We start from the raw sequence: 25,741 nt of genomic DNA, 5'->3' as shown, positions 1-25,741 counted from the left end.
GTCTCCTGTGCTTGATCATGTGGGGCCCCACGTGCTTCCGATGCAGGCGGCTGTGCAGTATGTAATCCGGCAGGCGTGGAGGTGGTCATGGCGACGTACTGCGGTACGTATTTAGATTTGCGGTCGGATATGCATTTAAACCTGAGCCCCACTCCATTGACACGGCCCCTGAGGAAGGAGTCTTTTCTCCAAAATGGGTGTCAGGGTGGGCTGGTGGACCACCTGGGTTCCTGCTATCGCATACTGTAAGTGATATGTGTGAACTTTCATACTACAGGGTGGGCCATTTATATGGATACACATAAATAAAATAGGAATGGTTGGTGATATCAACTTCCTGTTTGTGGCACATTAGTATATGGGAGGGGGAAAACTTTTCAAGATGGGTGGTGACCATGGCGGCCATTTTGAAGTCGGCAATTTTGGATCCAACTTTATTTTTTCTAATGGGAAGAGGGTCATGTGACACATCAAAACTTATTGAGAATTTCACAAGAAAACAATGATGTGCTTGGTTTTAAAGTATCTATATTCTTTCATGAGTTATTTACAAGTCTATGACCACTTATAAAATGTGTTAAAAGTTCTTCCCATTGTGTTGGATTGTCAATGCAACCCTCTTCTCCCACTCTTGACACATAGATAGCAACACCGCAGAAGAAATGCTAGCACAGGCTTCCAGTATCAGTTGTTTCAGATGCTGCACATCTCGTATCTTCAGAGCATAGACAATTACCTTCAGATGACCCCAAAGATAAAAGTCTAAGGGGGTCAGATCGGGAGACCTTGGTGGCCATTCAACTGGCTCACGACAACCAATCCACTTTCCAGGAAACTGTTCATGTAGGAATGCTCGGACCTGACACCCATAATGTGGTGGGGCACCATCTTGCTGGAAAAACTCAGGGAACGTGCCATCTTCAGTGCATAACTGAACAGTTTCCTGGAATTCCAGAAGTGCCGTGTTTCCCTAATTACGGCTCATATATAGTCTGGTCTCCTCTGTGGCAACATACAGATGCAAAAACTGGATGATAAAGAAACAAAATAGAAGAATCAACGCCTTCAAAATGTGATGTTAGAGAAGGATGCTATCAATACCATGGATGGCAAGAAGAACAAACAAATCAATTTTTGAACAAATCAGGTCAGACATGTCACTGGAAGCAAGGATCACCACGCTATGACTTGCCTACTTTGGACACCTTCATACGAAGGTAGGTATCACTGAAGAAGGACATCATGGTCAGAAAAATAGAAGGAACAAGGTGAAGAGAAAGACCAGCAACCTGATGGCATCATACTATCAAGAGAAAGGCAGAGAAGACCCTGGTGGACTTATGCAAGCTTGCAGAAGATTGATTTTCCTAGAGTGTTCATCCATCAAGTCGCTATGGCTCAAAATCGAGCTAAAGGCCAATTAATAAATAACACTATCACGCTGTGACGGTCTTCGGTACGGAAGGGGGGACCTCAAGCTATTCCTGGAATCCTAACGATCCCTGTCCCGGGGGTACTCTTAAAGGTAGAGGTGCCTGAGTCTCTGAATTTACTATGCTCCTGTTAATGTCCTAAGCTGTCCCCTCCCCAAGGAGGCCTGAGACAGATATGGTAGGGTATATACACATAAGAAACAGGGAAACAGGTTGGGGGATATATACCAGTATGAGAGACCTATATACCAGGATGGGGGACATATATACCAGGATGGAAAACATATATACCAGGAAGGAGCCCAAAATGGGTGATATTACTACATAATGGGGGAGGGGGTGTAACTTGCATGTCCCCATATGATTTAAAATGTTACAAAGGCCCATACATCTGACCATTACGTGGGGGGGGGCCGATCCAAATCTTGCACCAGGGCCCATCAAAATCTAGTTACGCCAATGCAGGCAAGATATTATGCAACAACGCATAATCCACACTTATTTATGATTTATAATCATATAAACTTTTTTTCTTTTTATTTCATATGCAGCATAAAGAAGATATTGTACAGTACCTGAATAATTTTCACAAGGTTGCAGAGAATGTGTGTACATGGCCGAGTTTGTGGTCTGGTAATGTTACCCTATTCCTCATCCAAAATGACTGTTCATTTTCTTTTTTTTTCATGCTGAGAGGTCTCCAGATTAATGAGGATGGTGATCGTACGTCACATTGTCACCTTACATTCAGAATCACACTCTCCATAATGCAGTATGAAAGGTATATCATGTACCATCACTGCATCATATGGAGGAAAATGTGACTGGTTCACCGCTATATAATTGTCCACAGTCCACCTTTAAGCTGAGAAGTCTTACTCTAAAAGTTCCTTAGTCTTCAATGCTAGCTGCTTGTCTATTTCTGCCGATACGTCATCTGCCATCTGCTGGATCTGGAACAACATGATACAATAGGAGGACTACAGTCAGCAGGGGAACTATGGTTGACAGCTGATAACAAACAGGCACTTTATATAACAAGGACTTCTTTTTCTGCTTTTTTTTTTTTAATAGAAAATAAGTTTTATTACATGTATACAGGGGAACCATCAAAAGTTTGGACACACCAGTTCATGCAATGGTTTTCCTTGCAAACCCACAAATTGTCACATATGAAAACATGGAGTAAAGAAACGTGTAAAACAAACCCGAGTATGTGTTACACCTTAGATTCCTCAAAGTGCTCTCTTTTACACTCCCCTGACATTTTCTCAAGCAGATTGTCACCTGGAATGCTTCCAATGAACAGGTAAGCCTCGTCAAGAGTTCATTTTTGGACTCACAGACCTTCAGGAAGTGTTTGCAACCATCAACTGTGTTTTACAGTGGCAGTGTTGGCACATTGTTCTTTACAGTGCTATGGCCTATTCAACAACTGTTCTACTCTAGAACATGGCAAGAACCAATCAACTAAGAAAAACAAAAGTCCATCACTACTTTAAAGACAAGAATGTCAGTCAATCCAGAAAATGGCTAAAACCTTGGAGGTGTCCTCAAGTGCAATCATGAAAATCATCAATCGCCATGATAGACTAGCTCTTATGAGAAGCATCTCAGGAAAAGAAAACCAACAATTACCTCTGCTGAAGAGGATAAGTTCATCAGAGTTACCAAGCACAGATAACAGCCGTCTTAAATGATGAACAGAGAACAAGTAGCAAACACATGGCAACATCAACTGTCCAAAGGAGACTGCAAAGACCACAAATAATTAGAGTTGATTTGGGCAAATAACACAAGGACTGGACATTAGATAAGACGAAGTCTGTTCTGTGGTCTGATGAGTTACAATTTGAGATTTTAGGTACCAACCATCGTATGTCTTTGTGAGATGCAGAAAAGGTGAGTGGACAGTTTCTACAAGAGGTGTTCCTTGAGGCATGGAGGGGGAGATGTCATAGTGTGGGGAAGCTTTGCTGGTGACACTGTTGGTAATTTATTCCAAACTCAGGAACCCTTACCCAGCATAGCCTTCTGCAATGGCATGCTGTCCCATTTGGTCACTTAGTGGAACCATCATTTGTGTTGTAACAGGACATTGACCCAAACACCTTTATGTTATTGTAAGGGCTATTTGACCAAGAAGGAGAGGGATGGAGTTTTGCGTCAGATGGCATGGCCTCCACAATCACCTGACTTCCACCCAATGGAGAAGGTTTGGGATGAATCAGAAGCAGAGTGAAGGCAAAGCAACCAACAAATGCCCAGCACCTCTGGGAACTCCAAGTTGGAAAACCATTCTAGGGAACAACCTGATGCTGCTGCTTAAGAGAATGCCAATGGGGTGTATAATGTGGTCAGAGTAAAAGGCGGTACTTTGTAAAATATAAGGTTAGAACATATTCTGATTTTCTTCATACATGTTTCTTACTCCTTGTTTACCTCTGTGTTTCTTTGATTTGCTGCTCTCAGTCTGTATCTACAACATGCAGTATCCAAAACGAAAAAGTAAAACCATTGCATGAAAACGAGTCCAAACGTACTATATATAAAAAAAAGACCCCCCCACAAATATTAGGTATCCCCATGACCATAATAACCAGGAGAATTATCTCAAGTTATTTATTGAGAAATCTGAATAGTAAAAAATGTAAGCAAAAAACAAAAATTTGTTTTTTTCGATATTTAAAATTCTATAAATTACATGTACCATAAAACAGCAGAAAAAAATAACACAGCCGAGGGTGGAGTGGGGAGCCAATGGGATGTCATGACAGCCAGGATCTGCCCCCGTTCCTGTTATTGAGATCCCCCTGTGAACGCCGGCACTTGGCCAGTGTTCATAAGAAATTGTGACCTTAGCTGAAGCACTACTATGTGTAGCACAAGCAAAGAGCACTATTAAATACAGTAAAAAGTGAAAAAAAGTTTTTTTAACCCCTTCACCCCGAAGCCTGTTTTCAACTTCCTGACCAGGCCATTTTTTTCAATTCTGACCACTGTCACTTTATGATGTCATATCTCTGAAATGCTTCAACGGATCCTGATGATTCTGACATTGTTTTCTCGTGACATATTGTACTTTATGATAGTGGTAAAATTTCTTCGATATGACTTGCGTTTATTTGTGAAAAATATGGAAATTTGGCAAAAATTTTGAAAATATTGCAATTTTTAAACTTTTAGTTTTTATGCCCTTAAATTAGAGAGTCATATCATACAAAATAGTCAATAAATAACATTACCCACATGTCTGCTTTGCATAAGCACTATTTTGGAAACATAATTTTTTTTTGTTAGGAAGTTAAGGGTTAAAAGTTGACCAGCAATTTCTCATTTTTACAACAAAATTTGCAAAACCATTTTTTTTAGGGACCAACTCACACTTGAAGTGACTTTGAGGGGTCTATATGGCTGAAAATTCCCCAAAGTGACACAATTCTAAAAACTGCACCCCTCAAGGTACTCAAAACCACATTAAAAAAGTTTTTTAACCCTTCAGGTGCTTCACAGGAATTTTTGGAATGTTTAAAAAAAATTGAACATTTAACTTTTTTTCACAACATTTTTACTTCAGATCCAATTTGTTTTATTTTACCAAGGGTAACAGGAGAAAGTGGACCACAAAAGTCGTTGTACAATTTGTTCTGAGTACGCCGATACCCCATATGTGGGGGTAAACCACTGTATGGGCGCATGGCAGAGCTCAGAAGGGAAGGAGCGTCATTTGACTTTTCAGTGCAAAATTTGCTGGAATTGAGATCGGACACCATGTCACGTTTGGTGAGCCCCTGATGTGCCTAAACAGTGGAAACCCCCCACAAGTGACTTTTTGGAAAGTAGACCCCCTAAGGAACTTATCTAGATGTGTGGTGAGCACTTTGAACCTCCAAGTGCTTCACAGAAGTTTACAATGTAGAGCCGTAAAAAAAAATCATATTTTTTTCACAAAAATGATCTTTTCGCCCCAAATTTTTTATTTTCCCAAGGGTAACAGGACAAATTGGATGCCAAAATTTGTTGTTCAATTTGTCCTGAGTACGCTGATACCCTATATGTGGGGGTAAACCACTGTTTGGGCGCATGGCAGAGCTCGGAAGGGAAGGAGTGCAGTTTGACTTTTCAATGCAAAATTGGCTGGAATTGAGATCGGTACCCGTGTCGTGTTTGGAGAGCCCCTGATGTGCCTAAACAGTGGAAACCACCCACAAGTGACCCCATTTTGGAAAGAAGACCCCCTAATAAACTTATCTAGATGTGTGGTGAGCACTTTGAACCCCAATTGTTTCACTAAAGTTTATAACGCAGAGCCGTGAAAACTAAAAAATCATTTTTTTTTTCCACAAAATGATCTTTTAGCCCGCAATTTTTTATTTTCCCAAGGGTAACAGGAGAAATTGGACCCCAAAAGTTGTTGTCCAATTTGTCCAGAGTACGCCGATACCCCATATGTGGGGGGAACCACCGTTTGGGCGCATGGCAGAGCTCGGAAGGGAAGGAGCGCCATTTGGAATGCAGACTTAGATGGATTGGTCTGCAGGCGTCACATTGCGTTTGCAGAGCCCTTAATGTACCTAAACAGTGGAAACCCCCCACAAGTGACCCCATATTGGAAACTAGACCCCCCAAGGAACTTATCTAGATGTGTTGTGAGAACTTTGAACCCCCAAGTGTTTTGCTAAAGTTTATAATGCAGAGCCGTGAAAATAAAAAAAATTGTTTTTTTTCCACAAAAATGATATTTTAGCCCCCAAATTTTTATTTTCACAAGGGTAACAGGAGAAATTGAACTGCAAAAGTTGTTGCCCAATTTGTCCTGAGTGCACTCATACCCCATATATGGGGGGGAACCACTGTTTTACTTTTTCAATGCAGAATTGGCTGGAATTGAGATCGGACGCCATGTCGCGTTTGGAGAGCCCCTGTGCCTAAACAGTGGAAACCCCCAATTATAACTCCAACCCAAACCCGAACGCACCCATAAGCCTAATCCCAACCATAACCCTAACCACACCTCTAACCCTGACACACCCCTAACCCTAATCCCAACCTTAAACATAATCCAAACCCTAACTTTAGCCCCAACCCTAACCCTAATGGGAAAATGGAAATAAATACATTTTTTTAATTTTATTATTTTTCCCTAACTAAGGGGGTGATGAAGGGCAGTTTGATTTACTATTTATAGCGGGTTTTTGTTTGGCAGCTGTCACACGCTAAAAGACGCTTTTTATTACAAACAATAGTTTTTTGCGTCTCCACATTTTGAGAGCTATAATTTTTCCATATTTTGGTCCACAGAGTCATGTGAGGTCTTGTTTTTTGCGGGACGAGTTGACGTTTTTATTGGTAACATTTTCGGACACATTAAATTTTTTGATCGCTTTTTATTCCGATTTTTGTGAGGCAGAATAAGCAAAAACCAGAAATTCATGAATTTCTTTTGGGGGAGGCGTTTATACCGTTCCGCGTTTGGTAAAATGGATAAAGCAGTTTTATTCTTCGGGTCAGTACGATTACAGCGATACCTCAAGTTATATCATTTTTTTATGTTTTGGCGCTTTTACACAAAAACTATTTTATAGAAAAAATAATTGTTTTTGCATCACTTTATTCTCAGAGCTATAACTTTTTTATTTTTTTGCTGATGATGCTGTATGGAGGCTTTATTTTTTGCGAGACAAGATGACGTTCTCAGCGGTACCATGGTTATTTATATCTGTCTTTTTGATCACACTTTATTACTCTTTTTGTTCGGCAGTATGATGATAAAGCATTGGTTTTTGCCTCTTTTTTTTTGCGGTGTTCACTGAAGGGGTTAACTAGTGGGATAGTTTTATAGAGCGGGTCGTTACGGACGCGGCGATACCAAATATGTGTACTTTTATGGTTTGTTTTTTTTATTTACATAAATAAATGGATTTATTGGAAAAAAAATTTTCTTTATTTGGGGATTTTTTTTTTTTTTAACTTTCTAACATTGTCCCAGGATGAGACATCACTATGTTACATCAGATCGCTGATCTGACACTTTGCATAGCACTGTGTCAGATCAGCGATCTGACAGGCAGCAGGAGGCTTTCCGGCGACTGCTCTCAGCAGGCGCCGGCTAGCCACCTCACTTCAGGACCCGGCCATTTTGGATCCGGGGACTCCTTCGAGAACATTGGAACAATGCGATCGCATCGCATTGTTCTGGTGGGAGAGCGCAAGAAGCCCCCGTCCCTGCGCGATGTCCCTCTATGTCGCTGTCACTACTGACAGCGGCATCAGAGGGGTTAAATGTGGGCATTGCTGTGGGGTGTCAGCTCAGCTGTCACATACAGCTGACACCCGCACGCGATCGCCGCGGTGCTCACTGTGAGACCACGCGATCGTTCCGCCGTACTAGTACAGCGGTTTGTGGGAACTCAGTTCCCACAGAGCAGTACTAGTACGGCGCATATCGGGAAGGGGTTAAAATATGGAAAAAAAAGTTCAAAATCCCTTGGCGCTTTTGCCCCATTAAAAATAGAACAATTAAAAAATAAAAAATACACATATTTGGTATTGCTGCGTTCATAAAAGTCCGATCTGCCAAAATCTAAACTAAATTAATCCGATCAGTAAACTTTGTGACGGGGAAAGAAAATCAATATGCCAGAATTACGTTTTTTTGGCCTTGGCAACACAGCAATAAAATGTAATAAGAGGCGATCAAAACATTGTGTCTACCCCCAAATGGTATCGGTAAAAACATCAGCTCAGGAAGCAAAAAATAAGCCCTCAGCCAGCCCCAGATACTGAAAAAAGAAAACATTATGAGGCGTGGAAAATGGCAACAAAAGTAAAATAATTTTTCTTACAAATTTCTGAATATTTCTGCTCAGGGGTGGAGGAAGCAGCCCAGGGAAGAGTACGCATTAGGAGGGGACTAAAGCTTTGCTCTGTTTGGACCCCGGCCTTATTATGACCATTTCGGCACCAGTCGACTACATGAGACAGCTGGCTTGCCAGATGAGAGAGCTCGTCATCAGCGAGAACTATACTGCCTCCATCTCTTGGTCCGCAGAGATTTGAACGTTGGAGTCTAAGCGGTCTTTTTAGCCCATATGAAGGGGTCCAGAATCGAGGTGCTAGTTTTAAAGAAGGTGGTGGAGATTTTGAAGGGGAAAGATTGCAAAAAGTATAGGATTTTCGGAAGAATGTTCATTTTGAAGATCTGACACCTACCACACCAGAATTTGACCGTCTGTCAGAGTCAGCACATATAGAATTCATAATTACCGGGAAGTTACATTGATAGAGTGAGTATAGGTTACCCGAAAGGAATATTCCTAGGACGTCCACCGGGCCAAACACCATTATTATGTTACCTGTTTTTCTATCAATTTTATGGTGTCTTCAGAAACTGTAGACTTGAACTTCTTGACATCTTGAACGGCCCCGGAGCGGACCTTCCGTACGGAATCCTTGGCTTTGTTTGTCAGCTGTTTGGCCACTTTTGTCAAATTCTCCCTGTGCTCCCGAGTTACCCTCAAGAGAAGAAGTAAGTAGGTTCATCAAGAAAATACCAAACAAATAGGATACATTGCAGGTGTAGAAACCAAGGTCCACGTTTTGCTGCCACCAACTTACAAGTGACATTGTGGACAATGTGGTCTCTGTGAAGGTCACTTCACTATATGGAGCGTGTAAATCTAACGTTTACTTACGGGGGGACCGGTACGTGGATTAATGTCCCATCTAATTCTGGATTTAAGTTCATTTGACTTTGTCGTAAAGCATTTACCGCTGCATCCGTGCTCTGTACAACAAAGCAGAGCAATTAGAAATGTCAGAGCATTCCCCATCTGGTACACAGTAAGAATTTCAGCAGGTAAAAAGTACAAAATGCCCCGAAACACTTAATAATATGATCATTTGTCTGTGCCGCAAGATGGAAACTGTGTAAAGCCAGAGATCAGGAATCTGAACCAATGACAGAACAGGAGGTGTGTCTCAGACTACCGCAGACCCCCAGTCAGCACTGTAGCTGGGGTGTAGTCACGAATCACAGCTCTGCCCATTTTTTAAATGTGATGTGTAGCTTTCATAGGTTGCCAATGTCCTCGGCAGCACCTGTCCTGTTTACACAAGGTGACGCGCTGGTGAGAACAATGATCTTTTGGGTAAATGTTACAATTGACAAACGAGCATTATGCTGGGAAATCGTCAGCCTGTTTACACAGAAAGGTAGTCACAAAACAAGCATTCTTAGGAATGATAATCTTACAGACTAAATTCACTGATAGGGTGCAAAATGCACCCTACTCACCCTATGGGTGAATTTACCCTAGCCAACAAGTCTGCAGTCACTTTGTGTGTCACTGTGCAACGAGAGGATTTGCCCGTGTCTGCACCAGGAACAGCGATGAAGTATATGATATGCATACGCCCGGCCTGCACCCGTCTAGTGGGTGTCGCCTCACTCAATACTTAGCGGAGAACGGAGGTCAAGTTTATGATATGCATACGCCCGGCCAGCACCCGTCTAGTGGGAGTCGCCTCACTCAATACTGAGCCGGGAACGGAGGTCAAGTTTGTGATATGCATACGCCCGGCCAGCACCCGTCTAGTGGGTGTCACCTCACTCAATACTGAGCCGAAAACGGAGGTCAAGTTTGTGATATGCATACGCCCGGCCAGCACCCGTCTAGTGGGAGTCGCCTCACTCAATACTTAGCCGGGAATGGAGGTCAAGTTTATGATATGCATACGCCCGGCCAGCACCCGTCTAGTGGGAGTCGCCTCACTCAATACTGAGCCGAGAACGGAGGTCAAGTTTGTGATATGCATACGCCCGGCCAGCACCCGTCTAGTGGGTGTCACCTCACTCAATACTGAGCCGAAAACGGAGGTCAAGTTTGTGATATGCATACGCCCGGCCAGCACCCGTCTAGTGGGAGTCGCCTCACTCAATACTTAGCCGGGAATGGAGGTCAAGTTTATGATATGCATACGCCCGGCCAGCACCCGTCTAGTGGGAGTCGCCTCACTCAATACTGAGCCGAGAACGGAGGTCAAGTTTGTGATATGCATACGCCCGGCCAGCAACCGTCTAGTGGGTGTCACCTCACTCAATACTGAGCCAAAAACGGAGGTCAAGTTTGTGATATGCATACGCCCGGCCAGCACCCGTCTAGTGGGAGTCGCCTCACTCAATACTTAGCCGGGAATGGAGGTCAAGTTTATGATATGCATACGCCCGGCCAGCACCCGTCTAGTGGGAGTCGCCTCACTCAATACTGAGCCGGGAATGGAGGTCAAGCTTGTGATATGCATACGCCTGGCCAGCACCCGTCTAGTGGGTGTTGCCTCACTCAATACTGAGCCAAGAACGGAGGTCAAGTTTGTGATATGCATACGCCCGGCCAGCACCCGTCTAGTAGGTGTCGCCTCACTCAATACTGAGCCGAGAACGGAGGTCAAGTTTGTGATATGCATACGCCTGGCCAGCACCCGTCTAGTGGGTGTCGCCTCACTCAATACTGAGCCGGGAACGGAGGTCAAGTTTGTGATATGCATACGTCCGGCCAGCACCCGTCTAGTGTCTAGTGGGTGTCGCCTCGCTCAATACTGAGCCGGAAATGGAGGTCAAGTTCGAGATATGCATAGGCCCGGCCAGCACCCGTCTAGTGGGTGTCGCCTCGCTCAATACTGATCTGGGAAGCGAGGTCAGGTTTGCGATATGTATACACCCGGCCAGCACCCGTCTAGTGGGTCTCGCTCTTATATTGAGCAAAGCGGTGCCCACTAGACAGGTTCTGGCCAGGAGTATGCATATTGCAAACACGACAGCCATTCCCGCCGCACACACCAGTGAATCCTCGCAGTACATCCACTGGGAGGATTCACAAGTCTGCAGTCACACAGAGTGACTGCAGACTTCATTCTACACCGAACAACCCCTTTATAACTTGTTGAACAAGTACTTTGCTTTTTTGTCAGGTGACTGGTGACCTGTTCACACTGGCTTATAATGGGCCAGTGTAAATGTATCCCAAGAACAAACAACAGGGCTCAACACGCATCAGATTTATGCCATCCTGCATCCTTACGAAAATATCTTCAGAGAGGAAGAGGACTTGAACTGTAGAGCCAACTATGGGAAGTAGTGATCCAAAAAGTCAATATGGACCCTTAAAAGGCTTTCGGAGAAGAAGCTGATCCGGGCACTAGAGCTCCTGTCCCCCTTCCTCTCTGAAGAGGATATTTACATATTTAATTTTCTAGGGGTTTATTGCATGGGCTATAAGTCTCCATACACTGGCTTTGCACTCTGTAGAAAAATAATCATCAGCTGTATAAGCGGAAACACAGATTACCTATTAAAAACATTGGGAGACATTTTGTGGGAAATGATAAACACAGGTTTCAATGAAGAATATGCAACAAAAAAAGCCCTAATTCTGTGCTGGTCCACACGTGGTAACTCAAGGTTACAGCAAAAAGAGTTTTCATTAAGATCACAGTGTGACTTACCTCTGGAAAACTCGCCATGTTGATAACAAATAGCCGGGGAGACTTGAGGGTGATTTGTCCTAAATGGCTTAAGGGGAATTTTCCATCTTTTGTTTTGACAATTATATGATCAAATGCACCTAAAATATGATTAACAACAAAATAATAGAAGTACAAGTTCATCAAGTGTCCAGTTATGTACGAAGATACGTCTCGTTGATAGTCAGTGGTTGGGTATTCACTATGCAATTTTAGCTAACTCCTGCCCCGGTGAACACAAAATCATCATTTGTTGTAATTTCTGGCATTGGAACTTTGGGTTGCCGAGAACTGACCTGATCCCTTAGGGCTCATTCAGATGTCCAATTTTCACGTACAAGTGCTATCCATGCTTTTCGTGGATAGTAATCATATATGTGACAGTCTATGGTCCATGATTTTTTGAAGACTGAGAGATGAGTAAAAAATCGTGGAGACGTCCTATTTTGGTCGTTAGGTCGGTTTGAAAACGACAATGCAAGTCAATGGTTCAGGGAAAAAATTGGGTGGTACCCATATGACATCCTATTGTTGTCCAATTTTCACAAACTGTCAGAAAGGCACATAGACTGTGAGACTGATGACACCTCTGTATACAGTAGCAAACACAGGATTCGCCATTCACAACAGCTAGGTAACACAGGAAGTCCGCGTTACTGTTCAGGTTCGGCTGCCCGAACACCGGGTGTTTGTCAAGTTGTCATGTGCATGACACCGCGGCAAACACCGCGTCTGATTCCCCGCCAGTCAGAGAGCCACGGTTCCCACGCTGTCAAAAGACAGCGTGAGCGCACAACTGTGATCAGAGGTATTAAGGTTACCTCCGGTCACTGGTGTCAGCAGATGTGACTACTACTCCCATCAGCCGACACATGCTGCCACTAATAACAGCGAGAGCAGGAGCGTCTGATGGGTGTATTCATTAGCCGCTCTTGTGCTGTAAATAATTAATTTAAAAAAACAAAACAAAATGCGTTCCCTTGTATTTTTGATAGCCAGCCAGGCAAAACTCACAGCTGAGGGCTGCATCCCTCAGCTGTCATCTTCAGCAAGGCTGGTAATCAGAAATACAGGGGAACCCATTTAGTTTTTTTAAATTATTTAAATATTAAAAAAAAAAAAAACGTCATGGAGTCTCCACCATTTTTGACAAGCAGCCTTGCTAAAGCAGACAGCTGGAGGCTGGTATTCTCAGGCTGGTAAGGAGTCATGGATACTGCCCCTCCTCCATCGATTAGATGCGCCAATTCTGGCACTTTGCCTGGCTCTTCCCACTTGCCCTGTTGCGGTGGCAAATGGGGTTCATATTTGTGGGGTTGATGTCATCTTTGTATTGTCAGGTGACATCAAGCCCATGGCTTAGTAATGGAGGGATGTCTATAGACACTTATCCATTACTAATCCTATAGTTGTATAGTAAATAAAGACACAGGCAGAATAAAGTCTTTTATTAGAAATAAAACAAAACACTTTTACTTTTTTATTTAAAAATAACAAACACGGTTATATTCACCTAAGAGCCAATTCCACTGAATCCCTCGTCTTCTGTAATAAAACAAAAAAAAGAACCATATCCCTCACCTCTCCGTCTTCTGTCCCACACCGTAATCCATGTCTGGGGGATAAACAGTTTTCAATGTGGATGGTGCCAAGATGCAAGCATCCAGGCTGAGAGCCACTGGTGATTGTCATCGAGGTTATCTCCGGTCACTGAGACTGCGTTCCCAGCCGGACTGAACTGCGGTGACCTCGGTGCGATCAAGGCTGGCACCGTGAGAAAAACTCTCACGGTGCTAGCGGGGATCTCACCGCAGTTCAGCCCGGCTGGGAACATAGCCTCAGTGACTGGAAGTAACCTTGATGACGTCACCTCTGGTCACTGAGGCTGCATTTCAGTCACTAGTGGTTTTCAGCCTGGATGGTCGCATCTTGGCATCATCAAGGTTGAAAAGTGTTTATCCCCCAGACATGGATTACGGAGTGGGACAGAATGACAGAGAGGTGAGGCATATTGATTTTTTTTTTTTGTTTTATTACAGGAGACGAGGGCTTCTGTGGAATAGGCGTTAGGTGAGTATAACTGTGTTTGTTATTTTTAAATAAAGTAAAACTGTGTTTTGTTTTATTTCTAACAAAGGACTTTATTCTGGCTGTGTCCTTATTTACAATAACTCTAGACGTCTCTTCATTACTAAAATTGGGGGGGGCCCCACACCATTTTTTTTTCAATTTAAATACTTAAAAAATACAGCTTGTGGACACCTCTATTTTTGATAACCAGCCTTGCTGAAGCTGACAGCTGAGGGTTGCAGCCCCCAGCTTATTACAGTAATGAATGGGAGGTGGAGCCGCATATTCATCACTGTAATGTGCGGCACCACGTGACCGCTCATACAGGACAAGCAGCGACGCTGAAAGAATGTAAGCGCTGAGGGAGCTGGGTAAGTATTTTAATGCCAGCGGGGGGGGGGGGGGGCACATTACCGGCAACTTTATTTTAAAAACAAAAATAAATTTAAAAAAAAAGATTATTCATTCCCTCTTTCCAGCAAACGCAGCTGGAGACAAGAAATGAATGGGGCTTCAGCACCGCACACGGAAGGGGGGGGGACAGCACTTACAGTAGTGCTGTCTCCTGCACGGCACACAGACTGCACACGGACAACATCCGTGTGCGGTACGTGTTTTACACGGACCCATTGACTTTAATGGGTCCGTGTGATCTGTGCGCTCCCACGAACACTGACATGTCTCCGTGTTTTCCAAACGGACACACGGTCCGTGAAAACACGCTGACATGTGCAGAGACACATTGATTTTAATGTGTCTACGTGAGTCAGTGTCTCCGGTACGTGAGGAAACTGTCACCTCACGTACCGGAGCCACTGACGTGTGAAACCGGCCTAAGATAGAGGTTAAAGGGAACCTGTCACCCCGGTTTTTCAGATTGAGATAAAAATACTGTTAAATAGGGCCTGCGGTGTGCGTTACAATAGTGTATGTAGTGTACCCTGATTCACCACCTATGCTGCGAAATAACTTACCAAAGTCGCCGTTTTCGCCTGTCAATCAGGCTGGTCAGGTCGGGTGGGCATGGTGACATCGCTCTTTTCTTCCTCAGCTTTACGTTGGTGGCGTAGTGGTGTGCGCATGTCGCAGTGACGAATCCACTGCGTGCACGTGAAGAAACAGCGCGCGATCTGCGCTGTTATCCCTGTCATCGGTGGGGGCGGCCATCTTCCTGGGGCCGCGCGTGCGCAGATGGAGTGCTCTGCTGCACGGGGCTTCAGGAAAATGGCCGCGGGATGCCGCGCGTGCGCAGAAGAGATCGCGGCGGCCATTTTCCCAAAGCCGAGATGCAAACTCGGCAGTGGATTCGTCACTGCGACATGCGCACACCACTACGCCACCAACGTAAAGCTGAGGAAGAAAAGAGCGATGTCACCACGCCCACCCGACCTGACCAGCCTGATTGACAGGCGAAAACGGCGACTTTGGTAAGTTATTTCGCAGCATAGGTGGGGAATCAGGGTACACTACATACACTATTGTAACGCACACCGCAGGCCCTATTTAACAGTATTTTTATCTCAATCTGAAAAACCGGGGTGACAGGTTCCCTTTAATGGTCTTCAGAGTTTCCAAATTTGACAGGGTGTGGTAGCTCTCATGCCAATATACACTGAAAGAAAGAAGTGTGGAAGGCTGTCACCAGGGTGGATGGACAAAGGGAGTGACTTTTATAATAATAATAATATAATAATAATAATTTTTATTTATATAGCGCCAACATATTCCGCAGCGCTTTACAAATTATAGACGGGAATTGTACAGACAATAGACATTACAGCATAACAGAAATATAGTTCAATACAGATACCAGGAGGAGTGAGGGCCCTGCTCGCAAGCTTACAAACTATGAGGAAAAGGGGAGACATGAGAGGTGGATGATAACAATTGCTTTAGTTATTCGGACCAGCCATAGTGTAAGGCTCAGATGTTCATGTAAAGCTGCATGAACCAGTTACCTGCCTAAGTATGTAGCAGTAACGACACAGAGGGCTAATACTGCATAAAGTGTATGAGAACATGATGCGAGGAACTTTTTTTTTTTTTTTTTTAAATAGGCCACACAGGGATCGTTAGGTTAATGCATTGAGGGGGTAGGCCAGTCTGAACAAATGAGTTTTTAGGGTACGCTTAAAACTGTGGGGATTGGGGATTAATCGTATTAACCTAGGTAGTGAATTCCAAAGAATCGGCGCAGCACGTGTAAAGTCTTGGAGACGGGAGTGGGAGGTTCTGATTATTGAGGATGCTAACCTGAGGTCATTAGCGGAGTGGAGGGCACGGGTAGGGTGGTAGACTGATACCAGGGAGGAGATGTAGGGTGGTGCTGAGCCATGGAGTGCTTTGTGGATGAGGGTAGTAGTTTTGTACTGGATTCTGGAGTGGATGGGTAGCCAGTGTAATGACTGGCACAAGGTAGAGGCATCGGTGTAACGGTTGGTGAGGAATATGATCCTGGCTGCAGCATTCAGGACAGATTGGAGCGGGGAGAGTTTTGCAAGAGGGAGGCCGATTAGTAGAGAGTTACAATAGTCCAGACGAGAATGAATAAGTGAAACAGTAAGAGTTTTTGCAGAGTCGAAAGTAAGAAAAGGGCGAATTCTAGAAATGTTTTTGAGATGCAGGTAAGAAGAGCGAGCCAATGATCGGATGTGGGGGGTGAATGAAAGGTCAGAATCAAGGATGACCCCAAGGCAGCGGGCATGTTGCTTTGGAGTAATGGTGGAACCGCACACGGAGATGGCAATGTCAGGCAAAGGTAGGTTAGTAGAGGGAGAGAACACAAGGAGTTCAGTTTTTGACAGGTTTAGTTTCAGATAGAGGGAGGACATGATGTTAGAGACAGCGGTAAGACAATCACTGGTGTTTTCTAAAAAGGTCGGTGTGATATCAGGAGAAGAAGTGTATAATTGGGTGTCATCAGCATAGAGATGGTACTGGAAACCAAATCTACTGATTGTTTGTCCAATAGGGGCAGTATACAACGAGAAGAGGAGGGGGCCTAGGACTGATCCTTGAGGAACCCCAACAGTAAGGGGAAGGTGAGAGGAGGAGGAACCAGCAAAACATACAGTGAAGGATCAGTCAGAGAGATAGGAGGAGAACCAGGAGAGAACGGTGTCCTTGAGGCCGATGGAGCGGAGCATAGTGAGGAGGAGCTGATGATCCACAGTATCGAATGCTGCAGAGAGATCCAAGAGAATTAGCATGGAGTAGTGACCATTAGATTTAGCTGTTAGTAGGTCATTAGAGACTTTAGTGAGGGCAGTTTCAGTAGAGTGTAAAGAGCGGAAGCCAGATTGAAGAGGGTCAAGAAGAGAGTTATCTGAGAGATAGCGGGTAAGACGGGAGTGGACCAGGCGTTCGAGGAGTTTAGAGATGAAGGGAAGATTAGAGACAGGTCTATAATTTGCGGCACAGTTTTGATCGAGGGATGGTTTTTTAAGTAATGGATGTATGATGGCATGCTTAAATGAGGAGGGAAAAATACCGGAAGTGAGGGAAAGGTTGAATATTTTTATTAGGTGAGAGGTGACAGCCGGGGAAAGGGACTGGAGGAGATGTGACGGAATGGGGTCACTGGTGCAAGTGGTCGGGCGAGAAGATGCAAGGAGCCTGCTTACTTCTTCTTCTGTAACTGCTTCAAAGTCAGAGAGTGAACTAGATGCAGTGGGGGAGGGAGGACAGTGCATGGTATGAAGAGATTGGGAGATGATTTCCTGTCGAATGTGGTCAATTTTTTCTTTGAAGTAATTGGCCAGATCGTCAGCACGGAGATCCGTGGTTGGGGCCTGCACTCTTGGGTTGAGTAGGGACTGGAACGTGTCAAAGAGACGTTTAGGGTTATTGGACAGGGAGGTGATGAGGGTGTTGAAGTAGGTTTGTTTGGAGAGGTGAAGGGCAGAATTGTATGTCTTTAGCATGAACTTATAATGGATGAAATCTTCGGGTAGATTAGATTTTCTCCACAGACGTTCTGCGCACCTGGAGCACCGCTGCAGGAAACGTGTTTGCAGCGTGTGCCACGGTTGTTGCCGTCTGTGCCGAGTTGTTTTATGTATAGGAGGAGCAGCTTCATCCAGAGCACTTTGCAGGGTTTCATTGTAATGCTTCAGAGCAGAATCAGGACATGAGATGGAGGAGATTGGGGCCAATGAGGACTGCAAGTTCTTCATAAGTTTCTGGGTGTTAATGGCCTGTATGTTTCTATAAGTGTGGAAAGTGGGGGTGACCTGAGCGGGAAGGCAGTTCTTGATAGAGAATGAAAGAAGGTTGTGGTCAGAGAGTGGGAGAGGGGAGTTTGTGAAATCATCCACTGAGCAAAGCCGGGAGAAGACCAAGTCAAGGGAGTTTCCATCTTCATGTGTTGGAGAGTTAGTATGCTGCGAGAGGCCAAAAGAGGAGGATAGCGATAAAAGGTGAGAAGCAGATGGGGAGAGGGGAGAGGCAATGGAGATGTTGAAATCACCCATGATAAGGGTGGGGGTGTCACAGGAGAGAAAGTGTGGAAGCCAGGTGGCAAAGTGATCCAGGAACTGATGAGAGGGGCCGGGAGGACGATACACCACCGCCACTCGCATGGAGAAGGGGACGTAGAGTCTGACCACATGGACCTCAAAGGAAGGGAAGACAAGTTAGGGTACTTGGGGGATAACTTGGAAAGTACATTTGGGTGAAAGGAGCAGGCCAACGCCTCCACCTGCTCTGTTGTCTGATCTTGGGGTATGAGAAAAGTGTAGTCCACCATATGAAAGAGCAGCAGCAGCAGTGGTGTCTGACTGCTGAATCCAGGTTTCAGTAAGAGCCAGGAGATTAAGAGAATTAGAAAGGAAGAAGTCATGAATGAAGGAGAGTTTATTACACACAGAGCGAGAATTCCAAAGGGCACAATTCAAAGAGACAGAAGGCATGCAGGGAATATTAATAAGGTTAGAGGGGTTTCTGGGTGTAGCAATTGGGAGGTTTGACTGGCTATAACATGGGGGGCCGGGGTTTGAAGATATGTCTCCAGCGACTAGGAGAAGGAGGATCGAAAGAGTGAGCAGATGGTTAAGTGATTTGTGAGAGTGTCTCTTGTGTTGGATGGTGGGACTGAATGGATCTGTGCTGTTAAGCAATGTGAATAGAGCATGAGTGCTATACATAGGAGAGGCAAGGACAGAGGGGCCGATATGGATGGAGTGTAGAGAGTTAATGCAAGGGCGGTGAATGTGAGTGAATGCGGCAGTCAGGATATAGATTATACAAATAAATATGGTGAGTATTTGTGCTGTTTCAAGTGAATATGGATTAGATTTAGTTTTTCTTTTACTTATAATTCAGCTATGAATCCTGCTATTTGGTATGACCCGCCTAAAATTTATGAACGGAACGCCTATATTCACAAAGGGTATAAATAAACGAACATTCCGGCACCAGAAACTTCTAAATTGGAATGATGGCTTCTCTAATAGTCAGGTAACATGGTCCCGATTTGTAAAGGCCGGCATTTTTCCCGGCCGTCTTCATAAGGGGATGTGGAAGAGTTTGTGACATCCCATTCATCGAGAGACGCGCTTCTCTTAAAGTATCAGGCCAATTGTGACGTGGCGTGTGTAAACGCACAATGACCTCCAAGCTTTCAGGGGTCAGGAGGCACAAGGACTGACAAATAATGGAAACTATCGGGATTCAGACAACTTACCGTAAGTTTTATGGCTTAAGGTGACATTCCCCCGATTCATTGGATTTTTCTCTGATTAGAAATGGGGGTGTAAAAACATCCTCTATATAGCGCTGCTGCAGACGAGCACTCACCGGGAGATGTTCTGATCGAGAGGTTTTTGTTGAAGTCTTCCTTAAGGCCGTCGATGGCGTTTTTCATATCTTGTTCTACCTCTTTTAAATTGATAATGTCTTCAACTAAAGCCATATTAATATTCACACGGGACGGTGTATGGCCTTTAGTTTTTCCTAAGGACACAAAAATAAAATACACAAAGTAATAAAAAAGTCCAAAACAAGAAAGTATGTAGCTAATAAAAGATAAAATGTCACCTGTGTTCCTCTACCCTTCCCACACCCTCCAAAGGATAGGTGGTAACTTACCGATCGCTGGGGGGAACTAATATACGGCAGAAACACTGCTAAGGTCACTCAATTAGCTGAGCATCAAATTCATGATTATGTTGCGCACCGTGAGGAACATCGAGATCTCTGGATATGGACTTGTAACCTTCAGATTGTTGATATTTTTCAACAATTTTTGTCCTCAGACCGTTCTCTTCTCCTCTGTCTGTTCACCATACTTAGTGCGATGCACACACAGACACACAATGCAAAGATTGAGCCAACTTCTCACCTTTTTATCAGGTTTAAGGTGTGATTTTCATATTGCCTACACCTGTTGCTTGCCACAGGTGATTTTGAACGAGCATCACATGCTTGAAACAAAGTTGTTTACCCACAATTTTGTCCGGACCATTTTTAGGGTTTCGTGTGAAATTATATCCAATTTTCCTTTTTTACCCTCTGCATTTTATGTTGTCCCAATGCACACAAAGGAAATTAACATGTGTATAACAAAAAGTGCAAAAATTTTGTGAGATTTCATTTTCAAGGGTGCCAACACTTTGGACCATAACTGTGTGTAACAGTATACATAGAACTACAGTTACCTTTATTGGCTTTTGTAGCAAAATGTCTGGTGAGCAGAGTCATGTGTTGATCTTGCTGCGGGACAACCAGCGCGGTCTTCCATGTGCACGGTGTGGCGGTATGCCTCAGCTGATGCAGTATAGGACGGAGCCTTCCCATACACTTTAATGCCATCGCTAAATCACTGCTTCACCTGCGGAATGGAAAAGCAACAACAGCTCAGCGTAGATAGTGTTACTCTGATCTAGCCAAACTGACAAATAACTAAAGTGACTACAATACTGCAGACCACAGGGTCCAGACCCCCGGCTATATAACATTAGTGGCATATCCTAGTTATGCCTGTGAGGTGACAACCCTTTCAAGATCAACCCCCCAGACATGCAGGTCTCTGAATGCTAAATCTATTGACACCTTTATATCTTCCATCTGTTGCTGCATTCCTACAAATCTGCGTTTTAATAAATACGCAAATTAGGCATTAAGTGCTCTGGGTGTGACAGAGCACTTCCCAAGCCTCTGTCTCCCCAGGTTGTTTACCTGACCAGCACCAGCTTCTTTAGCTTGAGTGATAGCTCACAGTCTGACTTCCATACTTGATGTCACACAGACAGTGAGCTATCAATTCAGATAAAGAAGGTGGTGGTCAGGGAAACAATCTCAGGAGGCAGGGGCTCAGGAAGTGCTTTGTCATGCGCAGAGCTTTTAACACCTGATGAATTAAAATTCTGATTTCTGAGGAATGCAGCAACAGATAGAAGATATCAAGGTGTCAGTAGGTTTAGCTTTCATAGCTCTGCATGCCTATATACGTGGTGTGATCTGGATTCTGGTGATCTCTTACAATCAGTGGATTCAACATTCCTCACAGTTAAGATTATATGATCACAATCTTTAGATTTTTAAAGGGATGTCCCAGTTTAGATAATCATTACTTGTCATATGTGCCTCTCCTATTGGGACTCTTAGCGTGCAGACACAAAATAATGGAAAAACTGACAGCAAGTGTTCAATTTCCCTGCTCTCCTATCATAGGGATATTGAAGAAACTACTACACAGCGCACAGTCATATAACCTGTGTAATACTGGACAGGTCCTCCGAAGCATGAGACAATACATGAGGATGTTGAACAACTTAAAGGAGCCCGTCCCATCAACTCATGCAGAGCCGCTGAGCTCACTTGCTGCAGTGCTGTCGACGTGAAGTTAGTGCTGCAGACAATACCCGACATTGGACCTGGGAAGGGGGAGTAAACAAAGGTTTTTCTTTTTTTTTTTTAAAGAAAATCTGCAGCCAGGATACCCCTTTAATCTGACTGGGGGATAACAGTGCAATGCCAGTTATTCTGGTATCGAGCCGGGCATCCTCCCAGGCTTTTAGTGTGGCACCGAAGCCTCTAGAGCTTCTAAAATCACCTCCAAGCCACATTCTATGGCTCACACTCCACATAAGCCACCAAAAAAAGCACCCAGGATCTTCTGGGATCCCTTTGCACACCCAGCCATTACATGGCGTGAGGTGCCCCTATTCCATCAGAGACCCATCTTTATATCTGCCTTGAGACCGAGAGACCTTCTGATAAGACCCCTGTCACGACACAGCTGTCGGATGACCCGGGATGCTTCTGAAGGTGAAGATGCCAGGGCCTCCACCCTTGCCTTAACTCCTGAGTTAGCCCTCCGTATGTTCTCTTCCCCCGCCCAGGGAAGAGATAGCACTACAGTGCACTGTAGTACACCAACCCAACAAACAAGGCTACACAAACAGGGGTTAGAAAACTCCAGGCATACAAAATATTCACTCACATGTAACAGAGGAATGCACCAGGGGGTGGAGGATGGGGAATAAACCAAAATAGAGAAGGGAATGGAAATATCACAGTTACAAACCATGCAGCAGTCACTAATAACTCTTCCAGAACTCCTTCTCATGTGAACTCCTCCTAAGCCATGCAGCATAAGCTAGTTCTGACATGCATTTGAATCAGGACCCAGATTATAACGGGGATGGGAGTGGCTAGCCAAGCACAGCTGAGAGCCCAGGGTTTTCCAACATGGCCGATTAACCCCTGTTCTGCCAGAAGGAATAAACACATTTAAAATGAAGAAGTGCTTCTTTTCAGCACAGAAGTAGGAGCAATCAGACGCCACGGTCTTCTGGCTCCTCTCTGATGCGGAAACCCCGTGACAACACCTCTGTCCAGTTCTCTGCACGGGACTCTGGTGGTGCTCTGCCGGACTGATGACCCATCCTTAAGGGGAATTTGTCACCCCCAGGATGAATATGACTTATTAATATGGACATACATACAAACGTTAGACTGGCCCTACCTGTACGCCTAATAGCTGCCGTCTTGTTGTTCAAAAGTGGCCTTTTAATTCTTTATGTTAATGATTTCATCCAGGCTCCGGGGCGTGCGGTGCTTGGAAGAAATCTCTGCCCCCTGTCTTCATTATCACACCACCTCTCTCCCATCACCCTCACAGTGCCATGTGATGTGTACTGGTGGCCCCAGAATCCCGAGCCCTGCAATAGCGCGATTATATAATGCCTATTCCGCCCTTCTATGGGTACTGGCTTGGTGTTCTTCTGCGCTGGCGTTGCTGTGATAAGGTGCTCTCCCCACTTTCTTCCTCCTTGCATAGTTATGAACCGTACAGTTCCTGATGCCCTTGTCTACCATCTATGCGTGGTGGGGAGAGCGCCTTATCGCTGCGCACATCAGGGGTCACTACAACGAAAGTAACAGTGACTCTCCGCTGCAGAACAATGACGCTAATGCCCATAGAAGGGTGGAATAGGTACTGTATAATTGTGCTATTGTAGAGTGCAGGCGCGGGATTCCGGGGCCACCAGTATGCGTCACAGGGCACTGACCCTGATGAGAGGGGGTGGAACCAAATGGAGACCAGAGACAGAGTTTTCTTCCAGGCACCGCAAGCCCCAGAGCTGGAAGGAATCATTAACATACAGGATTAAAAGATGATTTCTCAACAAGATGGCAGCTATCAGGCGTACAGGTAGGACTAGTGTAACATTTCTATTACCTGTATGCCCATATTAATAGGTCATATACGTCCCACGGGGAGACAGATTCCATTTAAAGGGTCGGACCGATGACCCGTCCTCACAGGGTCGGACCGATGACCCGTCCTCACAGGGTCGGACCGATGACCTATCTGTAAAGGGTCGGACCGATGACCTATCTGTAAAGGGTCGGACCGATGACCCATCCTCACAGGGTCGGACCGATGGCCCGTCCTTACAGGGTCAGACCAATGACCCGTCCTTACAGGGTCAGACCAATGATCCGTCCTTACAGGGTCAGACCGATGACCTATCTGTAAAGGGTCAGACCGATGGCCCGTCCTTACAGGGTCGGACCGATGACCCATCCTCACAGGGTCAGACCAATGACCCGTCCTTACAGGGTCAGACCGATGACCTATCTGTAAAGGGTCGGACCGATGGCCCGTCCTTACAGAGTCGGACCGATGACCCGTCCTTACAGGGTCAGACCGATGACCCGTCCTTACAGGGTCGGACCGATGACCTATCTGTAAAGGGTTGGTCCGATGACCCGTCCTCACAGGGTCGGACCGATGACCCATCCTCGATGGCCCGTCCTCACAGGGTCGGACCGATGGCCCGTCCTCACAGGGTCGGACCGATGACCCATCCTTACAGGGTCGGACCGATGACCTATCTGTAAAGGGTTGGACCGATGACCCGTCCTCACAGGGTCGGACCGATGACCCGTCCTCTATGGCCCGTCCTCACAGGGTTGGACCGATGGCCCGTCCTCGATGGCCCGTCCTCACAGGGTCGGACCGATGGCCCGTCCTCACAGGGTCGGACAGATGGCCCGTCCTCACAGGGTCGGACCGGTGACCCGTCCTCACAGGGTCGGACCGGTGACCCGTCCTCACAGGGTCGGACCGGTGACCCGTCCTCACAGGGTCGGACCGGTGACCCGTCCTCACAGGGTCGGACCGGTGACCCGTCCTCACAGGGTCGGACCGATGACCCGTCCTCTATGGCCAGTCCTCACAGGGTTGGACCGATGGCCCGTCCTCGATGGCCCGTCCTCACAGGGTCGGACCGATGGCCCGTCCTCACAGGGTCGGACAGATGGCCCGTCCTCACAGGGTCGGACCGGTGACCCGTCCTCACAGGGTCGGACCGGTGACCCGTCCTCACAGGGTCGGACCGGTGACCCGTCCTCACAGGGTCGGACCGGTGACCCGTCCTCACAGGGTCGGACCGGTGACCCGTCCTCACAGGGTCGGACCGGTGACCCGTCCTCACAGGGTCGGACCGGTGACCCGTCCTCACAGGGTCGGACCGGTGACCCGTCCTCACAGGGTCGGACCGGTGACCCGTCCTCACAGGATCGGACCGGTGACCCGTCCTCACAGGATCGGACCGGTGACCCGTCCTCACAGGGTCGGACCGATGATCCGTCCTTACGGGGTCGGACCGATGATCCGTCCTTACGAGGTCGGACCGATGACCCGTCCTTACGGGGTCAGACCGATGACCAGTCCTCACAGGGTCGGACCGATGACCCGTCCTTACAGGGTCAGACCGATGACCAGTCCTCACAGGGTCGGACCGATGACCTGTCCTTACAGGGTCGGACATCACAGTGAAGCTACTCACGACATCCAGATATTAGAAAAGTACAACATTATTTCCAATCAATGCAAATTGTGAAAGGCGCCAGATACATGGGATCAGAGCAGTGACAATTGCAAGTGTCATCTCCAAGTACAGGGAAACCACGTGACCTGCCGAGGTGTCAGTGACGGAGGAAGCGGCGTCCTGTGCTGGAGGTGACAAGAAGCCGAGCAGACCCCGAGCAGAGCGCCTGCTGACCCCTCCTGCCCCCCGTACTTCACCTCTCAGTGCCTGGTTGGGGTCTCCCTGGAGCTCTGACGTCATCACCCCGCGCCGGGAGCGAGTAGCGTCGCCGCTTGCTGACGTCACAGGAGTTCGGCTGGTAGGATGATCGGGAGCCTGGGACCGAGCGGACGTTTCCGGGTAACTATGGGACGGATACGGAGCGGGGGCTTGTAT

General features: G+C 45.9%; 2 protein-coding genes across 4 annotated transcripts in view; one reads left to right on the top strand and one right to left on the bottom strand.

Annotated features, from left to right (window-relative positions):
* Positions 1 to 1,953: 1,953 nt before the first annotated feature.
* Positions 1,954 to 25,666, bottom strand: MRRF (mitochondrial ribosome recycling factor). Of its 3 annotated transcripts, none has more exons than XM_069748532.1 (7): positions 25,564 to 25,666; positions 20,681 to 20,853; positions 19,821 to 19,976; positions 11,937 to 12,055; positions 9,128 to 9,219; positions 8,789 to 8,948; positions 1,954 to 2,386 (listed from the first exon to the last, which is right to left on the bottom strand). In XM_069748532.1, the coding sequence occupies exons 2-7, from the start codon at positions 20,832 to 20,834 to the stop codon at positions 2,309 to 2,311; spliced, it is 759 nt and encodes a 252-aa protein (XP_069604633.1). In that variant the 5' UTR covers positions 20,835 to 20,853; positions 25,564 to 25,666; the 3' UTR covers positions 1,954 to 2,308. The 3 variants fall into 3 exon arrangements, with proteins under 3 accessions (XP_069604633.1, XP_069604634.1, XP_069604635.1); XM_069748533.1 differs by having other exon boundaries at positions 25,453 to 25,588; XM_069748534.1 differs by lacking the exon at positions 25,564 to 25,666 and adding an exon at positions 21,737 to 21,898.
* The window catches only part of RBM18 (RNA binding motif protein 18), a 53,255-nt gene continuing 53,095 nt past the window's right edge, over positions 25,582 to 25,741 (top strand). Inside the window, exon 1 of the mRNA XM_069748535.1 lies at positions 25,582 to 25,705. The gene's annotated coding sequence lies outside the window, so the exon portion shown is untranslated. The remainder of the gene's footprint in view (positions 25,706 to 25,741) is intronic.

Source organism: Ranitomeya imitator, chromosome 2 (genome assembly GCF_032444005.1).
Source record: "Ranitomeya imitator isolate aRanImi1 chromosome 2, aRanImi1.pri, whole genome shotgun sequence".
Lineage (NCBI taxonomy): Eukaryota > Metazoa > Chordata > Amphibia > Anura > Dendrobatidae > Ranitomeya > Ranitomeya imitator.
This window is presented reverse-complemented; position numbering and strand designations above follow the sequence as displayed.